The 23,085-nt window shown below is 32.3% G+C and overlaps 2 protein-coding genes across 3 annotated transcripts in view; both read right to left on the reverse strand.

The window, feature by feature from the left end:
- LOC108905832 (acyl-CoA synthetase family member 2, mitochondrial) overlaps positions 1-7,225 on the reverse strand; it is a 10,528-nt gene extending 3,303 nt beyond the window's left edge. For both annotated transcript variants that reach the window (XM_018708862.1, XM_018708863.1), the window contains exons 1-5: positions 7,091-7,225; positions 4,469-4,769; positions 4,193-4,413; positions 4,001-4,118; positions 2,241-2,485 (exon numbers count right to left, since the gene is read on the reverse strand). In XM_018708862.1, the coding sequence (XP_018564378.1) occupies positions 2,241-2,485; positions 4,001-4,118; positions 4,193-4,413; positions 4,469-4,769; positions 7,091-7,170 (965 nt within the window). In that variant the 5' untranslated portion in view covers positions 7,171-7,225. The remainder of the gene's footprint in view (positions 1-2,240; positions 2,486-4,000; positions 4,119-4,192; positions 4,414-4,468; positions 4,770-7,090) is intronic.
- Positions 7,226-9,614: 2,389 nt separating this feature from the next.
- Positions 9,615-23,042, reverse strand: LOC108905830 (acyl-CoA synthetase family member 2, mitochondrial-like). Its single transcript, XM_018708859.2, has 9 exons — positions 22,863-23,042; positions 19,231-19,531; positions 18,959-19,179; positions 18,767-18,884; positions 15,741-15,985; positions 14,896-15,061; positions 10,157-10,413; positions 9,953-10,094; positions 9,615-9,897 (listed from the first exon to the last, which is right to left on the reverse strand). Exons 1-9 carry the CDS (start codon positions 22,913-22,915, stop codon positions 9,664-9,666), a joined length of 1,737 nt encoding a protein of 578 aa, XP_018564375.1. The 5' UTR covers positions 22,916-23,042; the 3' UTR covers positions 9,615-9,663.
- Positions 23,043-23,085: the final 43 nt, after the last annotated feature.

Raw genomic sequence — 23,085 nt, forward strand, 5'->3', positions numbered from 1 at the left:
AAGCACCAGCAAGATCAATAACAGCAATAACAACGGCATCTAATCTAAGGCAACGATGTTGATAACGCTCTAAATTCTTGTTACTTGAACTGGTTTCCTTAGTCGACAGTGTGCGTAAGGAGGTTACGAAACGTTCTATCGACTTAGGAAGTCTAAACCGTAAGAGTTAGAAACCTGCAGTTTTCACAGTTCGTTTTGGCATAAATTACTCTATCTTGTCATCTGTGAGCAAAACCTGTACGTTATTCAGACTCGGAAATACTGAGACCTATATTTAATAATCTTACGAGTTGAAAAACTTTTTTTTTCAAATGGAATGACCCATATTAATTGTCATGAGTGAATGCAAAATTTTTTTTCGACTGATATAAGGTTGTCCATACTTATCTCTAACAGTTTTCCAGAAATATCAGGTTCTTTTCTAAAGTCTGAAAAAGTAGCTATGTAACAGCGTCAAGAATGCCTTGCAATTGTATTAGTACAATGTCGATATATAGGATTTTACAAAAGCACAGCGCAGCACGTCGTTATCGCATCCAATTACACCAAGCAGAGTTTCAGCAGAGACTGAAATTTTGTCAGTGGGCACTTGAGATGTTAAATCAAGATGATGATTTTTTTTAACGGGTCATGTTCTCCGATGAGCCTACGTTTCATAAAAATGGTTTTGTTAGTCATAATTGCCATTATTATGACACAGTACATCATCACCAATTTCAGACAACTCATAGCCAACGATGGTCTTTTAACGTGTGGGGAGCAATTTTTTCAATTGGACCATTCTTTTTTGACCAGCTTCTAACTGGAGCAGTTTATTTAAACTTAAAAAAACACTCTAGAAGATTTGTTAGGTTGTTCCTTTAGCCACACTTCGAAGAATACGGATGCAACATGATGGTGCTCCACCTCACAATACCGCTGCGGTTCAACAGGTGGATTGGGTGCGGGGGACCAGTGAGTTGGCCTTCAAGGTGTCCAGATATCACAAGTTGCGACTTCTTTTTATGGGGATTTATAAAAAACAAAGTTTACGTTACACCACCAACTACCCCGGCAGCGCATTACAGTAGTATTTCAAGAACTTACGCCCAGACATGCTGACCAATGTTGAACAGTCTTTTAAAAATCGAATTCGTTTGTGTATTAATCAAAATAGACGACACTTTGAGCAATTGATGTAAATCTTCTCCTTGTTGTGTTCCGAGTTTCAGTTTGTTTCGTTTTGCGTTTTGTTTTAGTTGTTGTTAGTGGTTTACTTTTGTTTGTCAAAGCAGTTTTTAAACATACTGAAAAATATTGACACTGTCAGTCCCAGGCTTGATAAAATGTGAGAGAAAAGTGGTTTTGCAAGGCCTCCTAGACGCTGTTATATAGCTACTTTTTCGGACTTTAGAAAAGAACTTGATTTTTCTGGAAAACTGTTAGAGATAAGTATGGACAACCTTATATCAGTCAAAAGGGCATTCAATTTTGCGTTCACCGTGACAATTAATATGGGTCATTCCATTTGAAAAAAAAAGTTTTTCAACTCGTAAGATTATTAAATGTAGGCCTCAGTATTTCCAAATATGAATAACGTACACGTTTTGCTCACAGATGACAAGATAGAGTAATTTATGCCAAAACGAACTGTGAAAACTGCAGGTTTCTAACTCTTACGGTTTAGACGATATCTAGCCCCATTTAGAGAGCTGAAATTGTGATTTATTTCAAAAACACCATGTACATTTAATAAACTCTACCTAATATTAACCAAGGAATTAAAAATATAATAATATATACAGTGTTCCATTTAAAATAACAAAGTTATGTAGCGCCCATGCGAAAAGGACCACCCTGTAAGCTGAAAATATTTTCTTTACATGGCGTACATGATTCCAGGCAACTTTTATTAAAACCACTTTTTTATAAATATTACAGTTGCAGAGTTACAGAAGAATCCATCTTAGGTGTAACACCCTGTATATTAATAATGATAACTACAGATAATGAAAACGATAATGATCAGTAGGTACCTGATGTAATTTCTTTTTCAATTTATTTGTGTCATGTTATATATCGCAGTAATAAAATTTATGTTTATCACACCAGTCAAGTTGTAGCTAGTTTTAATATTCGATTTTTGATTTAATTTGTTAAGGGAATTAAATTGATTTAAATATTAATATGTTTTCATTTATTTCTGCATTGAACCACAGCGGATAACTGCTGAAAATTTGCAACTAAATATTACAACTTACTTTTCTTCCTTTATGGCATCAAGTGATTTGTTAGGATCAAATCCATCAGAGGGAAGCACCAACGTTGCACCATAATTCAGGCTGGCAGAAATTGTTATTACAGTTCCGAATGCGTGGAATAATGGTACTAGGACGCATATTCTGTGATGTTTTTTACCTAGCTCGTTCCTTTTACCGACATAAAATCCATTATTCACTAGACCGAAATGACTCACGACTGCCGCTTTAGGATGTCCTGTTGTTCCCTAAAATGGTTATTACTTTGGTCAACAAATCAAAACTGTCAAGTAAGAGAGGTACAGGTACTGACGGTGTTCAGACAGAACATTGTGTTTTAATGTAATCTGCTTGCTCTTATTGTTAATTTGACCGAAATTGAATACCAATGCCAACGTAAAGAAAATAAAATTGCTGTTCCAAACAAAACTGCTGGTCACGTGGCTTGTGATCATTTATTAAGACTCTGTACTTAGAGACTAGCAACAAACTTGAAATAGTGCGCAAATTGTTGTTTGGCAATTTTATTTGAATGAACTTCAGATAACTAAATTAAATTTAATATAACTATAGGTAAATCTATAATAGCGTTTTATGCCTCTTATTTTAAAAGATTAATGTCGCGTCGGTAGGAAAAGTTACACAGAAAAATTTACTTGTAAGAGTGGTTATTTCTACCCCTTGCAACTTAGGAGGATGATCAAGAAGTTATCCAGATATCGAAAGTTTTTGTAAAAGGGAAAAAGTAATTTTTTTTTTTTTCATTCCCTCCAAGCTTAATCTTTGCACAAACGTTCTTTGAGATGTCCCAAACCCAAATCTACAAAAGTCGCAAAAATTAAAAAATGACTAAGTACCTAAGATATTAAAGGTCAAAGTTTTCTGCAAATTCCTCGCGTTTTATGAATCGCGAAAAACGATTTCCATGGAATCTTGGGAATCTTCAATATTTCGAAAAGGGTGAGATTTTCGGAAAAATGCAAGACACCAATTTTCCAATTTTGTACAATTTTCACATTTTATGGATGTACGACGCATAGAACGCCAAATATTTGCAAATAAACTTTGACCTTCAATATTTTGGTCTATGTTGTCGTTTTTGAGGATTTGGATTTGCGACATCTCAAAGGACATCTGTGCAAAAATTCGTCTTGGAAGAAATTTAATCGTGGTTTACCCCTTTCTTCGTCTAATGTCCTTGGGCATTTTGCAACTAAAGTTGCAGCAGTTGAAATTTCTTTGGGGGAGAATTTAAAAAATGTAACCATTCAACTTTTACAATTACAATTAGACATGAGATACATGTAAGTAAACAGAAAATAATTTTGCAAACTAGTAGCTTTTTCATTTAGTCGAAATATTAACCATTAGATAAAGTTTTAAGAAAGCTAAATCTTCAGTTGCAAAATCAGTATTCTGAATTATTAAAAGAAATTCATAGAAAATTATGTGCATTATCTGTGGCGAAAATTGAGGATTTGATATAGTGAAATAAAACAGAATAATAACTTGTCAAATGAACTAAACCATGATTGATATTAATCTATATTTTTCAAAAGATGAGAAAATTTATCTCCGAATTCCATTAACATTACTAAAGTTTTGTTATATGTATTCTACACTTTGTGACGTATTTTATTTAATTTGAATAAAAAAATTGTGTCCTGTCTTTCTTGTCTTATTTAGTCATATTTTCTCAAATGTGACTTGTACCATACGACTCACCCCTATTTATTTTTAACGTACATAACGAAAATACGTACAGAAGTTAGCTGTATGTTGACTGGATCGTCGATCTTAATTTGATCTTGATTTTTTTTTATAAAGTTTATACTGTCTTCAGTGGCTAGTTCTAGCACTTCTTCGTAATTGTATGTACCTCTAAAAAATAATGTGCAAAAATGTCAACATTAATATTAAAAAACAATTCCGAACTGACTTGAATCACTTCTTACCTTAACGTCTCATCACAAATTGTTACAACGCTTTGCAGTGTTGGTAACTGGCTACTTTTCAACTTTCCAGGTTCACTGCATGGAAGTTCCGGGCACGCATGAGTCAAAACTTCATAGTAGTCTTGCTTTCTGAACTTATGCCCACATATAATACTTTTAATTCCAACTTTATTGATACAATACTCTAGTTCTCTAGGCTGGTAAGCTGGGTTGATAGTTACCTTAAAGAAACTTTTGTATATACAAGGGAAACAGGCAAATTATTTCAAAAGATACCGTGAAATATCCTGCTCTAGCACAAGCCAAGAATGCTACGTACCATTCTATAATATTCTGCGCCCAAATACCTACTCGATCTCCATTTTTTAGGCCCAGAGCGGTCAAACCTGCCGCCAGTCTGTTTGCCTCATCGAAGACCTCGCTGTAGGTCAATTTCTTATTTTGGTGTTTGGAGATGACCGCGTAGTTAGCACCGTGTTTCTCTACGGTACTTTCTAGAAGCCTGCCTATGGTCAGAGGCCTTAGAGGTTCCGATCCTACATTGTGCAAGTAACTTAGTTTACTTTGTCGCCTTAACCTAAAATTAAAATATAATTTTTAATTGTACCGTACCGTAGTATTACGTTTTTCTGGAACTATTTGCTGATTTTCCATTTTATATTCTTTTTCGCGTATCGAATTAAAAAGTATAAATCTGCCAACATCGCAATATTTGACGTGTCATCACTTATGGTGTGGTTTCAGGCCTCCTACTACTCGCGACTGCGACTGCGGAATGGGTGTTTACAGTGGAGCGTCTAGAAATGGGCAATTCATTTGTTAGTTTACGTCTGCTGGTTAATGTAAGAGGTGCTTATTGTTTTATTTATTTATTATTTTTAATTAGGGAAAATGAGTAAGAAAGGTCATGTATCTGATTTTATTGGAAGAAGATTATGAAGAACAGTTATTAAAACAAACTCTATTGCAGAAGTGGTGTGACGCCCATGATATATACAAAAACGTAAGAAAGGAGGTTATTTCAATCTCTTTATTAATACTCACTTAATAGAAGAAGAAAGAAAATTTAGAGATTTTTTTCCATTAAAACTTAAACAGTTTAATTTTGTCTCGATCGCCAGCGTTCGCGGCAGGAACGCCTCACAGTTGCCACGTACATCTAACGCCAGGGACACACGAGCGTTTAGTTAACGCGCATCATGATGCGCATCGTCCATTGCAGTAGTCGCTACACGAGCAAAAATAGTCAGGAAATCGCGTGTGATTCATGTCACATCTCGTGTGAAAATGAACGCATATCAAATGGCTACGTTTTCATACCTTACTTGGAAATATTTAAAACAAAAACGATATCAAAAAAAGAAAATCTTAGGTGCATCCAGTAAATCGTGAACGGTATCGACATGGTTATTTTTACACGCTATATCCACATCAAAGAGCTTTTTGTTAATTACTTCCGTATTTCTATCAACCCATTCAATGAACTGTTGGCTGCAATCAAGAATGATATAGCAAGGAATGATACGAACATGAGAAGAGCCATTCCACAAGAGGAAAAGCTGGAAAATGAGCGTACACGTATGAGCGTATGTGATCAGCAAGATGCAGTCGTATGTAATTCTAAAACGCGCGTTTAGCATAACTCCGGCGTTGTCAGAACGTACTCGCGTTGTAACGCGCGCTGAAATACCACGCGTTGACTGTGTGACTTGCTGTACTTTAATTTGTATAACGCTGAAGCGCGTCAACAAAGCGCTCATGTGTCCCTGGCGTAATATGCATTAAATAGGCCAGGAAATATAGAGTTGGACGTTACTTTTTGTTTCGGCAAGCTGAATTTATCACTATAGATGCTAAATATTATGTACAATAACATATTGGTTTCCACAGTCATAAAAATGGGGGGAAGATTGTTTACAGGGTGGTTAATGGTATAATTTTTACATAAATTCACGTGTTTCGCTTATAACTTTTTTCCGCTCATTTCCACGAGAAAACAGTAAAGTACTTTTTTTTCGTCTTCAAAAGACCTACAAAACGAGCGTAAAAAAATATTGATTAGATCAAAAGTTTATTTATTACTTTTGAATTAAACATTTATAAACTGCGTTATTATTATCAGAACGTTTTGGCATCACATGCTCTCATTCCTTATCACTGTCTAATAACTCACACGAAATCTGGAATCGGTAAGTTGAATAGTTTACAAGTTATGGCCTTATAAACAAATTAACTAATTATTAGTCTGGACGTTCGTGGAAATGAACGGAAAAAAGTTATAAGCGAAAAACGTGAATTTACGTAAAAATTATACAATTAACCACCCTGTAAACAATTTTCTCCCCATTTTTATGACTGTGGAAACTAATATGTTACTGTACATAATATTTAGCATCTATAGTGATAAATTCAGCTTGCCAAAACAAAAAGTTGCGAAATGGTCATTTCCCAGCTCTTTTTCCTGGCCTATAAAGCAGTAATTCGCGCCCAGTCGCAGTCGCGAGTCGCAGATGCCAGACGCACCACCGAAATCACACCTTTATCCGTATCAAAATATGTGTGTGTGGTGTACTATTAAGTATTTGTGAAGTATTTCATTATTACGCACAGTACAAATGAGTTTAAAACGAATGTCACTGACTTGTTTTTATCAACATCGATTTAGATAGTGGCATAGACTATTTAAAAGTGGTCGAGTTGTTATCTAAATTAATATTAATAAAAGTGATTAAAACATAGAAAAGCAACCTTCAAATCACGCGTTTCATTTACACGTTAGAAGTAATTGTGTAATATTATGTAATGTTGTTTTGTGTTAATTTGTGTGCTTTTCAATAGAAATATTTCCATTACACTTAAATCATATCCAAATGATAAAAAAAACAGTACAAAACTTACGATCGTACATCACTTTTAAGGATTAGAATTCGATTTTGTAGTCTGCAAAGCATCTTTGACAAAGTTTCAATGTGTTGCATTCGTGAATCTATCTGTTTACACTAATAATACAATCTGTTACAGTGAACTTGTGTATACTTGTACGTTGCTGTTATATACTAATGACGGATTCTTATGTACAGATTGTGCATACAGAGTGGCTCAATTAAAACAGTCCACTTGAAATATTTTCAATGCAACAGGTTTTTTCGGAAAACCCCGAAACAGGTTGATTTTGCTTTCAAGGGGAACATCTTTTGACCATAAATTTTAAAGGTATTGCAATTCTCTTCACAAACATGAAATTTTTTTGTTCTGCCTTAAAATAATGTAAAAAACCTGTTGGAAGCGTCGGTGTAATAAATCGAAAAAAAGACTTAAAATAGTAATAAAAAGCTCACCGGATAATGAAACTGTAAAAAATGAGGTTTATTATCGAAGTCTTAATAAGGTGATGGGTTTTAATAGAATTGTCTAGGTAGTGAAATCCATTGATTTGCTATTATTTACATTTTGAGGCAAACGATTCAAATTATCATGGTTTACACCACTGCAGAGAGAACTGAAATTGTCACTCTCTGTTTTCGAAATAACGAAATGGACAACTGCAAGAATTTTTAATCAAAGGCATCCCGGTAAGAATCTCTTCTAGGGATATTCACGTTATATCGATATATCGAATTTACTCGATGTTTGCCATACGCTATATCGGATTGCATCGATGTTTTGACTAATAATTTTTCTATTCGATATGTCGATATATTTATAGAAACATCGAATCGATTAAAAAAACTAACTCTGACTAATAATTACAATAAAAACAAAAGTAAATTTTAACATTACTTAATGATTTCAATTTTAAATAAATATCATTAACAGGCAGTGACATCTGTGAGTGAGCAGCTAGCGGAACAACGATGGAAATTATTTATTCTTGCGGTCGTTATCCCGACCATACTATACATATTTAAACGAATGAATATTAATTTCTTAGGTTCACTCTAGATTTAATCTGTAATAAAATATTTCTATTAATTAAACGTATAACTCATCTCACCACTATCTTAGTAGTAGAATTCTATTCAAGTAACATTCATAGAAAATCAGTGATTATTACACTACAAGCACTATGTTACTCTAGTCTCTGATTCTACATTCACACAGACGAATCAAGGACAGCAAACTTTCTTCGTTTGACTGGAAAAAAGTAATATTAAACTTTTGTGGATAGTATTCGATGTTGAAAAAATATCGATCTTTTCAAGCGATATATCGAAAAACATCGATTTTTAAGTAGATACACGACACACCTCTTAATCTATTCTTTTAATGAAACCGTTGCTAACAAGAAACATGAAAGGCAACGCACTGTTACTGACGAGGCTGCACAGGTTGAAATTTTGGGACATGTTGAACTAGGTTCCATAAGCAGCAGAAAATTAGAGAGAATTTCAGGAATTCTCGTAGTAGTCTTCAGAGGTTTAATTCCATCCCTATAAGATTCATCTCGTGCAAGAGCTCAATGAAGATGATCTAGATCGCCGTATACAATTCTGTGAACAGATGAGTGCAAAAATTTTGAACAACCCCAATTTTTTGTATTGTACATGCTTTTCTGACGAATGCACATTCTTTCTTAAAGGTCAACAGCCATAATTGCAGATACTGTAGTGATTCAAATTCTGAAGTTATGAGAGGACAGCATTCAGAGTATCCAGAAAAGTTGAATATATGGGCTGGGAAATAATATTGTTGGTCCATTTTTTCTACCTGATAACTTGGCGGGTGAATCTTGCCTCAATTTGCTTCAAGACTTCATCTACCCTCGCATTGTGGCGATTCTTGAAAACGACGATCAGATCCCAGAGAATGATGTATTTTTTCAACAGGATGGCGCTCCGTCACACTATGCAGCTGCTGTACGTGACATTTTGAATCAACGTTTTCCTGAACACTGGATTGGTAGAAGGGGTTTCATTGAATGGCCCCCAAGATCGCCCGATTGAACACAATTAGACTTTTTCTTATAGGGTCATTTAAAAAGTGTTATAAAACGAAACCTACCTCTTTAGAAAATCTTCACCACCGAATAGTGGTAGTATACGATGAAGTAACCACTCAAGTGCCACAAAATTTTCTGGAAAATGTTAAACAAAGGTTTTATGAAAGTACACGGGTTGCAATTTGAACACTTAAACTTGTTTGAAAACTTTTTTTTCGATTTATTTGCCGACACTTCCAACAGGTTTTTTTACATTAATTTTAAGACAGAACAAACTAATTTCAGCATACATGTTTGAAAAGAGAATTGAAATACCTTTAAAATGACACTTAACCCTGCGTGCCATTTAAGATTCTTGAAGGGGTTGCCACCTCGTTTAAGGGGATGATCTTACATCCATGAATTTATGATCAAAAGATGTTCCCCTCGAAATCGACCTGTTTCGTATTAGGAACTAAGAGAATGATATTAAGCAGATTTTCGTTTGTTAAAATATTTTAATCATATTTACAACGTGTATAAAAATTTTCAGTTACTTATTTGATTTGTTATTTACAACGTGTTCTAGTAGTTTAAATTTCTGAACCTTTCCCGACAACGTTTTTGGAATTTCCTCCACAATTACTAGGACCGAAGGAATTTTGAAATGGGATATGTTTCCTTTGCAAAAAGCCTTCATTTCCTCTAACGTAAGGGAGTGTCCTTCTTGGACTCGTATACAGGCGCAAACTTCTTCACCTAGCCTTTCATGAGGCAACCCAATCACCTGTAATTAAAAAAACAGACGCATTGTGTTTAATCATACAAAAATGCGTACTCACGTACGACTCTAATATGTGTGGGTGTGTATTGAGATAATCCTCAATTTCCTTCGGAAAAATATTCTCTCCTCCTCGAATGATCATCTCCTTTAGCCTTCCTACTACTTTTCCATAGCCATCTTCGCTCATAATGAATTGATCCCTGAAAAATAGCAACGTGTGGAAGAACATTAGTTATTTCAAGCAAAAAATTAAGTAATTTACCCAGTATGGAGCCACCTATCCTGTCCCATAATTTCTTTAGTTTTGTTATCGTCTCCCCAGTAACCCAGCATGTTACCGTATGCTCTAATACAGAGTTCTCCGGGTGTTCCCATGGGTACGATATTGTCATCAGCATCGACAACTTTGGCTTCAATATGATCATGAATGTGACCTACTGTTGCCGTAGACCTGTATTCGTCATCGTCGACCATGGATTGGAAAACTATGGCAGTTACTTCGGACAATCCATACACAGACTGAAAAAATATATATCTTGTTTAATGTTTTTGTACTTTAAAGAATTTATTGTGACTATGACTTTAGAGTAGGTAATCAAAGTTGTGATACTCGACCAAAGCTTCAGGGGGAAGTGCTTAAAATGAACTAAAATGTTTACAACCTTAATTCAGAAATCCAAGTCATCCAGATATACAGGCTGTTACAAATTCGCTTCTCACTACAAGGATCTCGGAAACGGTAAGAGGTACGAAGTAGCTTAAATGGGGACAACGTTGCGTAATCAGGGGACCAACATTATGCCTCTAAAAAATCAAAAATATTTCGAAAACTAATCATGTTAACCTTGATTTTTTAGAGGCATAATGTTGATCACCTGATTACACAACTTTGCCACCATTTAAGCTAGTTTGTATCTCTTACCGTTTTTGAGATCCCTGTAGTGAGAAGCGAATTTGTAACAACCTGTATATCTCCAATTTTTTTTGAGAAAATAACAATTATTTTGTTTTATAAGTATTTCAAGAATGCGTAATTATAACTTCATACATTTAATAAAGCGATATTTAAATTTATTTTTATAAATCTGCGCCTCGTAAAGTGTAACAATACATTTTTAATGAATAAATTATAATAAAGAAATATCAAAATCTGAACATAGTTAATAGTAAATAAATAATATTAATAAAAAATAAATATAAATTAAATTATGTGGAGATTTTAATATACATTTTGAAAATAAGGGCGGTAGTAATACAAAAATGTTTTTGGCTTTATTATTATGTTTTAATTTACGTCAGACGATCTTTGAGCCAACAAGAGACCTTAAATACAAAATCATTACTAGATAACATTTTTATAAATTATGACAATCCATATGTGGGTGTAGTCGAAGACACGGCTCTATCAGATCACAAAGGACAAATTTTGAACTTTGAGATGCAGGAAAGGCTTTCCAACAATGCTAAGAATTTTGTAAAACAAAGAATATTTTCAGAGGTTAAAATGCATCACTTCAAATGTGAACTTCAGCTATTGAACTGGAATGATGTTTTTTCCTGCACCGATGTAAATATTTCTTATGAAGTATTTATTTACAAAATTAAAAATCTGATAAATCGACTATTCCCAATTAAAACTGTCCAAATAAAAAATAAATCCAAAGTATGGATAACAACCGGTATAAAGATATCAAGTGGGAGGAAACGTGTTCTTTACAAACAGCAACTAGAAGGAATAATATCTAAGGATTTCTATAAAAGGTATTGCAAGATATTAAAAAATGTTATCTCCGAAGCCAAAAAAATGTCAAATATTTATTATATTGAAAATTCAAAAAATAAAGGTAAAGCAATGTGGAATCTAGTAAAAATGTTTACAAATTCTAAAGATTACAACACCGAGTCGGTATTATGTCATATTAATCCTGAAGAAAAAAACAAAGAAAGAGTACTAAACGGCATAAATAGTCATTTTATAAATCAATGTCCTAAATTACAAACAGCAGTACAATATGAATCTATATCTTATATTCAGCCTAGTATATTTTTAGAACCTACCTATCCTAATGAGGTATATAATGTTGTAATGAATTTAAAGAACACAAACTCTGTAGGTGATGATGAAATTCCCGTTAAACTGTTGAAATTTGTAAGTACCGAGATTTCATATCCTTTGTCCCATATTATAAATTTATGTCTAAAGAATGGTATCTTTCCAGATAAACTAAAAACTTCTTATATAAAACCAATTTTTAAAAAAGGTTGTAAAAATGATATCTCGAATTATAGACCTATTGCTTTACTTCCTAACATTAGTAAGATCTTTGAAAAAATTATATATAACAGATTAATAAAATTTCTTGAAGCATATTACTTGTTGTCGGATACTCAAAATGGGTTTAGGAAAAACAAAACAACTGTTAGAGCAGTTTATCAGGCATTATCTAAAATTTTAGATGCGATGAATCGTAAGCACGAAACAGTGGCTGTCTCCCTGGATTTGTCTAAAGCGTTCGATTGTGTCGATCATGATATTTTATTAACAAAATTATTGGAATGTGGCATAAGAGGCGTGGCAAAGAATCTGATAGCATCATATCTTCACGATCGAATGCAATGCGTTGCAGAAGTTGATAAGTTGGGAAAATTTATAAAATCAAATAAAATGTTAATACAGAAAGGTGTACCTCAGGGATCAATATTGGGACCATTGCTGTATATTATATATACTAATGATTTACCATTAAGAACAAATGAATATGTGGTTCAGTATGCTGACGACAGTACAATAGTTTTTGATTCATCTGATCATAATATAATTCAAGGAACTATAAATAATACTGTTGAAACTTTGAAAAAATATTTTGCTTCATTGAATTTACAGCTAAACAAGGATAAAACCCAAATGATAACATTTTCAAGGGGAAATAGTCACGAACTACCACTTGCAAATACGGTTAATGAGCCAAAATCTGTAAATCATTTGTTGTTTCTGGGAATCACAATTGATTCGCGTCTGGATTGGAGGTACCATGTTGATTCCTTAGAGCGGAAAATGGCCCAATATTGTTATGCGTTAAAGATATTGTCTCAAAATATTAATGTTGAAGCAGCTTTTTCGGCATATTTTGCTTATATACAATCCAGAATTAAATATGGAATTATTTTTTGGGGCATGTCCTCTGATGCGAAACGAATATTTGTTTTGCAGAAGAGATGTCTTAGGAATATTTTAAATATGACTCAAAGAGAATCCTGCAAGAATGTTTTCATTTCTAAGAACGTGCTCACATTAATAGGTTTGTATATTTATGAGGCAATCATCTTTGTAACTGAAAACAGATCCTTCTTCGACAGCTACCAAAAAGAACACGCGTACTATACAAGGAATAAAGATGTGTTAACGCCGAATGTACCTCAATTTACTTACATCCAAAAAAATATACCCCACTCTATAATAAAAGTTTTTAATAAGTTACCTAACAGTACTAGTGCTTTACCTATTAAGATTCTGAAGAAGAAATTGAAATCATTTTTGGCAGCGAAGGCTTATTATGCTGTGGATGAATATTTCAATGATAATCTATCTAATTGTTTTTAAAATGTGTTTTTTTTTTGACGATGTTATTTTAATGTTTGTTATATTATTGTATTATTGTATTTTTTCCTATGTGATTTTGTACTTTTATTTTAATGTTAGCATTAGTTTGTCATATTTGCACTGTTTTTTTTAACTTGACTTGTTCAACGCTCATTTTTGAGCATGATGTATATTGCATCTGAACTAAATAAATCTATCTATCTATCTATCTATCTATCTATCTATCTATCTAAACATATAAAAATATGTAAATATAAAAACTTAATTTAGGCTATAATTTAGTCGTTAACTGAATATTATTTCTAATTTCATCTGCAACTTCGACAAACTTACTCTTACTTTAATTAAAAGTCAATTTTTATGTATAATTTGTTATTTTTGTACCAACCATACCATTATACTAACTTCGTTTTGATTGCAGTTTCTTACTTGTTTTAATTTATAAATAAAAAATTCCTTCGAACGCTGTAGTTACTATTATAAAACAAATGCAATCACTGATACGTAATTTAAAATCGAATAAGTACAAAAATTAAACAGGAGTAATGTATACAGATATATTTTAAAACAAGTCATAGAGTAGAAATTAAGTTTTTTCGAAATGTCCCTCCCCTCCTCATACCTACGCCACTGGTAACTGAAAAACCGAGTTACAGTGTTAAGTACTAGCATTGTTTCCTACGAATCAAATGTAAGTGTAACTGTATAAATTGTTTCTTAAATTATCATCGCGTTCTTGAAATATAAAAAATGATTCTTTTTTAAACTGACAATAAAAAGGCCAATAATAATTTTTATCTAAAAGCTGTTCTACATTGACAATTTATTGATCAATTAATTGATGAAGTGGCTTTATCAAGAAATTGGACAAGTGTAATGCACCAAATCAGCTGTCAAATAACTTCATCAATTTATTCATCAAGTTCTTGACGAATTAGAGCAGGTTCTAATTTTCGTCAATTTCTTCGTGAAGTTCGGAAGTACCAACTCATCAGATTTCCAGCCTCAGATCAGTAATGAGGTTATGTTATTGGAATATGTAAATAATTGTGTGGCGTCGTGCTAGTTTTGCATTGTTTTTACTGACTTTTTATTTACAAAAACTAATATTTATATAATATGTGTCAGAACGGTACCGCTGTTGTATCACTACAATTATGAGTGGAAAGGTGACATTTTTGAAAATTATTTGCTTCTTTGATTCATTGGTAGAACTGATTCATACGTCAAAAAACTTGACAAAGTCTGTAGCAGTGTAAAACTACACTGTTTACCAATAAATTCGTGAATTAATTGATGAAGAACTTAGTCAATTTATTGATGAATAAATTGTCAATGTAAAACAGCTATAAGAAATTTTTCCTTAAGCTTGCCTCGATCGACTGTTTGTATATACCTACTTTTACTTTTTTTAATCCTATTACGTTCAACATGTCTTTAAATAAAGATGGAGAACATGGTGCTCCCCCAGTCACGGCTATTTCTGGAGAAATTTTTTCTCGTCTCTCTTTCTGTACTCTCACCAGATCTACGTACATTGTTGGTGTACCATGAATTATAGTGCAACTAAAAAATACGACAAAAATAAATACGTCAAAACTCAAGCATTATCCAAAATGTTAATAATAATAATGATAACGAAAATGATAATGACAATGACAATGATAATGATAGTGATAGTGATAGTGGTAGTGATAGTGATAGTTATAGCGGTAGTGATAGTGATAGTGATGGTGATGGTGATAGTGATAGTGACAATGATAACGATCCGGTCAACCATATTCTGAATATCTCTGTAAATAACGTCCACTTACTCTTAAACGTCTAAAGCCCTTATAAAAACTCAGAAACCCTATCAATTATTATTATTAATAGATACTGGTCTATAATCATTCACATAAGAAGAATGCCCCTCTCAAGAATTGTACAAATTTTAATAATTTTCCAAACATCAGGTTATTGATTAATGATTAGTGAACAAAATGGGATTAAATATATAAAAAGGTAGTTGCAAAAAAAAACCAACATAATCTAAGTAAAAAACTTGGTTATTTTTCAATTTATTTGTTGCATATTTTATACCATTATAATATAATTTCTGTTTATCACACCAGGCAAGTTAAGTATAACTAGTTTTAGTATTCGATTTTGGATTTGATTTCTTAAGGGTATTAAATTGATTTAAATAATATGTTCTGAATTTCTTTCAATTTTTATAGCTGTCTTTATAAAATTTGCAACTTACTTCTCTTCCTTTATGGCATCAAGCGACTTGTTAGGATCAAATCCATCAGAGGGAAGCACCAGTGTTGCACCATGGTTCACGCTGGCAGAAATTGTTATTACAGTTCCGAATCCATGGAATAATGGTACTAGGACGCATATCGTATGATGTTTTGTATCCAGTTCGTTTCTTTTACCTATATAATACCCATTATTCACTAGACCAAAATGACTGACAGCTGCCGCTTTAGGATGCCCTGTTGTTCCCTAAAATGGTTATTTTGGTCAACAAATCAAAACTGTCCATAAGTGAGATACGGGTAAAGACGGTATTCATAAATTTAGACAGATGGATCCAGTATCGTACCAGAAATGATTAAATAAGATTTTCTTAGACGCATATACCTAGGTAATACTACGCAAATTGTTTGTTTGGCTTAATTTTATTTATGTAAATGAAATTCAGATTATTAAATTTAATATATAGGGTGACCCGTTCATGTTTCAAAAAAACTTGTGTGCAAGTTCCTCATGGAAAAATAATTTGGGTGGTTCATGTAAAGTTTTTTCTTAGACGCCCTGTTTTCGAGATACAGTGTGTTGAATACTTTCCAAATGGTTTTCCTTAATTATCTTTAAATCGGCTAAAGAAAAAAATGTCAAAATTTATACACGAGTAAACATCAACTGTGTGTTAAGAATAATGTGCAAACGATTTCTTTCTGAAAAGCAGTATCACCGATACAGGTAATTGGAGGGGTACAATCGAAAAAAAATATGTTAAAAATCAAAATTTATTACATTTCTAAACGGTTCTGTAAACTCTAAAACATACTACAAAAAAAAAGGTATACTTGTCGAAATTCGGTAGCATGTACCATTTTCGAGAAAAATGAAGTTGCATAGAAGGAAATGGAGGACAATTTCAGTATTTACTGTAGTATTTCGCGTTTGCACATTTATTTAATTGTGCAGCCGTTTTGTTCTGTATGTCTCCGAGTCTGTTTCCTAATATTTTTCTATTTTTATCACTTTTTTTAAGCATTCGTGTCCATCAACAATTCAGTCCATTCAACAATTGTTTATTTTAGTAGATAATGGTAGTGTAGTAGTTTACAAAATATAAAATTAGTTAATAATAGATAATTAATAACCATAACCTGTTTATTTTGATTTACTTTTTTAAATGTTAGTTTACAACAAACTGAAACTTAAAATAAATTTACTTTTTTTTAGTTAAAAAAATGTTTTACAATTTAACTGTTTCATGTGATACGTAAGAAATTAAAATTATAGTCTTAAATGCAAATACTGTTCGTAATGTCTTCAGCTCATTCAATGGTAAGGTCCTCTTTCAATTTAATATTTTGCTAATGTACTAGTGCCGCTTTATGTGAGAAAAAAAAAATGCAACTTCATTTTTCTCGAAAATGGTACATGCTACTGAATTTCGACAAGTATACCTTTTTTTGCAGTATCAATTAGAGTTTACAGAACCGTTTAGAAATGTAATCAATTACCTGTATCGGCGACACTGCTTTTCAGAAAGAAACCGTTTCCACATTATTCTTAACGCACAGATGATGTTTACTCGTGTACAAATTTTGACATTTTTAGCTTTAGCCGAATTAAAGATAATTAAGGAAAACCATTTGGAAAGTAACAACTTCAACACACAGTATCTCGAAAATAGGGCGTCTAAGAAAAAAAACTTTACATGAATTACCCCTATTATTTTCCCATGATGCACTTGCACACAAGTTTTTTGGAACATGAACGGGACACCCTGTATTGGTAATCTATAACAATGTTTCGTGTAAATGTATGCCTCTTCAAATGGGAAAAGAAAACAGATTTTTAAATGACTATAATGGCAATGTGAAAAATTTCTTGTAGGGTTGGTTATTTCTATCCCTTGCATTTTACGGGGAAGATCAAGAAGTTATCCAGATATCGACAGTAGGAAAAAAATAAAAACAACATTTTTCAATCTCAGTTTCAAAAGCGATATATCAGCAAAGAGAGGATGAACAGGTTTTTACATGAGAGACCTCTATTAATTTTCACCAGGGATCCTTAAATATTTTTTAAATTATTTATTTACTCCCTTTTTTATTTTTATTTAGATTAAAATATTTTCTGTACTTCCTGAAGGACATTTTTCTTCATTCTGATCGTGAAAATAATATTTTATAAATAGATATTAAAAGTAAAAGTTTTATGCAAATATTTGCGTTCCATGCATCGCGAAAAACTGTTTTCTTTGGAACTTCGAAATGAGCGAGAGAGATTTTGGGAAAAAATACGAAGACCAATTTTGTAGATAATTGAATTCTCTATAACTTTCACACCTTATGGATGTCCGATACATAGAACGTGAAATATTTGCAAATAAACTTTAACCTTTAATATTTTGGGTAACTATGTTGTGATTTTTGTGATTTTTGCGGATTTGGATTTGGGACACCTCAAAGAACGTCTGTGCAAAAATTCAGCTTGGAGGGATTTTTGTTAAGGTTTTCTCCTTTTTTCGTCTAACTTCCTTAGGCTATACACTATTTTGCAATTTAAGTTGCAGCAGTTGAATATTTCTTTGAGACAGAATTAAAAAATGTATCCTTTCAACATTTACAATTACAATTAGACATGAGATACATGTAGGTAAACAGAAAATAATTTTTCAAACTAGAAGCTTTTTGATTTAGTTGAAATATTAACCATAAGATAAGGTTTTAACAAATATAAATCTTCAGTTGAATTCTGAATAATTAAAAGAAATTCATAGAAAACTAGGTGCATTCCTTGTGGCGAAAACTGAGGATTTAATATAGTGAAATAGAACATTGACATGACTTGTCAAATAAACTAAACCATGATTGGTATTACTCTGTATTTTTCAAATGACACTTTGCGACGTATTTTATTCATTTTGAATTAAAAATTTGTATCCTGTCTTTCGTGTCTTATTTAGTCATACTTTCTCAAATGTGACTTGTGCCATACGACTCACCCCTGTTCATTTTTAACATACATAACGGAAATACGTACAGAAGTTAGCTGTATGTTGATTGGATCATCAATCTTAATTCTATCTTGATTTTTTTTAATGAAGTTTATACTGTCTTCAGTGGCTAGTTCTAGCACTTCTTTGTAATTGTATGTGCCTCTAAAAAATAATGTGCAAAAATGTCAACATTAAGATTAAAAAATAATTCCAAACTGACTTGGATCACTTCTTACCTTAACGTCTCATCACAAATAGTTACAACGCTTTGCAGTGTTGGTAACTGTCTACTTTTCAACTTTCCAGGTTCACTGTATGAAAGTTCCGGGCACACGTGTGTCAAAACTTCATAGTAGTCTTGCTTTCTGAACTTATGACCACATATAATACTTTTAATTCCAACTTTATTGATGCAGTACTCTAGTTCTCTAGGCTGATAAGCTGGGTTAATAGCTACCTTAAATAAACCATTATATATGGGAACCAGGCAAATTATTTAAAAAAATACCATGAGATATCCCGCTCTAGCACAAGCCAAGAATGCGACATACCACTCTATAATATTCTGCGCCCAAAGACCTACTCGATCTCCATTTTTTAGGCCCAGAGCGCTCAAACCTGCCGCCAGTCTGTTTGCCTCATCGAAGGCCTCGCTGTAGGTCAGTTTCTTATTTTGGTGTTTGGAGATGACGGCGTAGTTAGCACCGTATTTCTCTATGGTACTCTCTAGAAGTCTGCCTAGGGTCAGAGGCCTTAGAGGTTCCGATCCTACATTGTGCAAGTAACTTAGCTTACTTTGTCGCCTTAACCTAAAATTAAAATATAATTTTTAATTGTGTGATGTCGCTGAACCGTAGTATTACGTTTTCCTGGAACTATTTGCTTATATTCCATGTTATATTATTTTTCGTGTATCGAATTAAAAAATATAAATCTGTTAACGTCGCAATATTTGACGTGACATAACTTACACTTACCAAAGTATGTGTTAGACAAGGCGAAAACCTCGCATTCGTGGGAGAAATTTTCCGACTCGATTTTTTTGCATATTCAGATTCGTGAGATGTTCCTTAACATGAATCAAGATGATGCCAGCCGGAAATCTGGTGCCCATTTGTTTAAACAAACTTTTTTTAAACAAATTGTAAGAATTGGATTTTACACTTCGGAATTTTTTTTTAGGTTTTTTGGCACATTATAAACAAAAAAGTTCCTATGTACTATGCCTCTAAAATTGATAGTTTTAAAGTTATAAACAATTTAAGTTGCTAAAAATGCGAAAATGACGATTTTCAACGGCCGATTTCCGGATTAAAATTTGTTATTTTTGATGTTGCCAGGTACCTAAATTAAAGTTTAAACATCCTCCTAGAAGATGCTGAAGAGTTTTTGGGACTGGCATTATTCTAAAGCTCTGTTTTTTAACTGTTAATAAAGCGCTATGAGCAGCGCGCGCGCCTCTCATACGCGGATTCGCTATTTCGTCTAGCGGCTTCAGCTTATGTTCTTTCAATTTAGTATTCTAAGTACTATTGCTACTCATAAAATAATGTAAAAATTGATTATTTAAATTTCATAATTCATAATAATTTTATTTAATTAATTCAAAATTGTACGAATAGAGTGCAGAAAAAAATAAAAGGGCAATAGTATCAAATACATTTTTATTAAAGAACATTAATTTAATACTGCATATTATTATTATCACACATTTATTCAGTCATAATAATTCTCACACTGTTCTATGTTACAACCACATAAAGGTACACAAGTGACAAAGTATTTCCTACAAGAACAATCTTTAGTCTTACAGTTTTTTGTACATTTATATTGTTTAACTAAGTCTTTTAGTCCAAGCATTCTGTCACGGATTAATGTTAAATTTGCAGAAATTATTACCTGTACAAAAAAAATATGACCGTATAGAAAATTAAATTTTAAATTGAGTTTCTTGTTCTTTAAACTCGATCCAATATGGCGAACATGGTTAAAAAAAATCGCAAAGTTGAAAAAAACGGTTTTTCTAAAATAACTAAAAAAATATAGCACTAATTGAAAAATTTTAAATGAGAAAGTTGTAGGTTTTAAAAAGATCTATCGACTGATTTTTTGAAAGTATCGATTGCTTTGTTACTTTTCGAGATATATCGAAATAACCGTTAAAAATCTTCTCTTTTCTCTTCTTCTATAACTCGTTTACATTTACGTGCCCATATTTGCTATTTACTGCAAGCATAGCCCGCGGCAAGCCAAAAAAGTACATTTTTGAAAAATTTAAAAATATTAATTATTTTTCGAGATATATCGATTTTTTGAAAAAAAGGCGCTCTCGAAAATTGGCTAGATCTTCTCAGCGGATAGCCCTACAGTAACGATTTTCGGTTTATTTTCTTCGTAAAGAGTTATATTATCATGCTGTTAAAAAATGTTGACGATTTTATTAATTTTAAGGATCAAAAAATGACTGAAAAAGTTGCACTTTTTTTGGGTATGTTTTTTTCAAATAACTATTTCAATTTTTATTATTTTTTTGTACTTAATCTGGGGTAGCTAAACACGAATATTATAGCATTTTCGCCTTAGAAGCAAAATAGACCCGTAAATGTTTAGTTTTCTTTCTTTAAAAGTCATTTTCATAAAATAAAAATTGAAATAGTAATTTGAAAAAAACATACCCAAAAAAGTGCAACTTATTCAAAGTCATTTTTTGATCCTTAAAATTAATAAAATCGTCAACATTTTTTAACAGCATGATAATATAACTCTTTACGAAGAAAATAAACCGAAAATCGTTACTGTAGGGCTATCCGCTGAGAAGATCTAGCCAATTTTCGAGAGCGCCTTTTTTTCAAAAAATCGATATATCTCGAAAAATAATTAATATTTTTAAATTTTTCAAAAATGTACTTTTTTGGCTTGCCGCGGGCTATGCTTGCAGTAAATAGCAAATATGGGCACGTAAATGTAAACGAGTTATAGAAGAAGAGAAAAGAGAAGATTTTTAACGGTTTTTTCGATATATCTCGAAAAGTAACAAAGCAATCGATACTTTCAAAAAATCAGTCGATAGATCTTTTTAAAACCTACAACTTTCTCATTTAAAATTTTTCAATCCGTGCTATATTTTTTTAGTTATTTTAGAAAAACCGTTTTTTTCAACTTTGCGATTTTTTTTAACCATGTTCGCCATATTGGATCGAGTTTAAAGAACAAGAAACTCAATTTAAAATTTAATTTTCTATACGGTCATATTTTTTTTGTCCAGGTAATAATTTCTGTAAGCATTTCTCTATAATGCTTGGACTATTTGGGTAATGGATCTTTGGTAATAAATTTACGTGTTAGAGAGGCGCGCGCGGCTCACAGCGCATTATTCACAATTAAAAAACAAGGCTTTAAAATAATGAGAGTCGCTAAAACTCTTCAGCATCTTGTAGGGAGATGTTTAAACTTTAATTTAGGTACCTGGCAACATAAAAAATAACAATTTTTAACCCGGTAATCGGCCGTTGAAAGTCGTAATTTTCGCATTTTTAGCAATTTAAATTGTTTATAACTTTAAAACTATCAATTTTAGAGGCATAGTGCCTAGGAACTTTTTTGTTTATAATGTGCCAAAAAATCTAAAAAAATCTTCCGGGGTGAAAAAACCAATTTTTACAATTTGTTTAAAAAAAGTTTGTTTAAATAAATGAGCTCCAGATTTCCAGCCGGCATCATCTTGATTCATGTTAAGGAACATCTCACTAGTCTTTGAATATGCAAAAAAATCGTATGTGGGTCCTACTATTTTATTATAACGAACAGTATAAATCAGTTTAAAATGTTATTCTCAACATCGGTTTAAATAATGGCACAGACGATTTAAAAATGATTGAGTTGTTATTTAAATTGGTTGTAGTAGTATTTACAATTACGATTTTGCAGCATATTGTAAACAATGCAAGAGAATAACGAATTTTAATAAAAGTGAATTAAACATAGAAAATCTACCTTCAAATCACACGTTTCATTTACATTTGGAAGTAATTGTATAATATTATGTATTAATGTTCTGTGTTAATTTTTGCGCCGTTCGATAGAAATGTTTTCATTACATCTTAAATCATATCCAAAGATAAAAAAATAGTAAAAACTTACGATTTTATATCACTTTTAAAGATTAGAATTCGACTTTGCAGTCTGCAAAGCATCTTTGACAAAGTTTCAATGTGTTGCGTTCGTGAAACTAACTGTTTACACTAATAACACAATCTGTTAACAGTGAACTTGTGTGTAGTTTGTACGTTACTGTTAGAAACTAATGACGGATTTTTAGTAATTAATATGATCTATGGATTGTTATATTTATCCATCTATAAGC

The sequence above is a fragment of the Anoplophora glabripennis genome, unplaced genomic scaffold (genome assembly GCF_000390285.2).
Source record: "Anoplophora glabripennis isolate ALB-LARVAE unplaced genomic scaffold, Agla_2.0 scaffold95, whole genome shotgun sequence".
Classification (NCBI taxonomy): Eukaryota; Metazoa; Arthropoda; class Insecta; order Coleoptera; family Cerambycidae; genus Anoplophora; species Anoplophora glabripennis.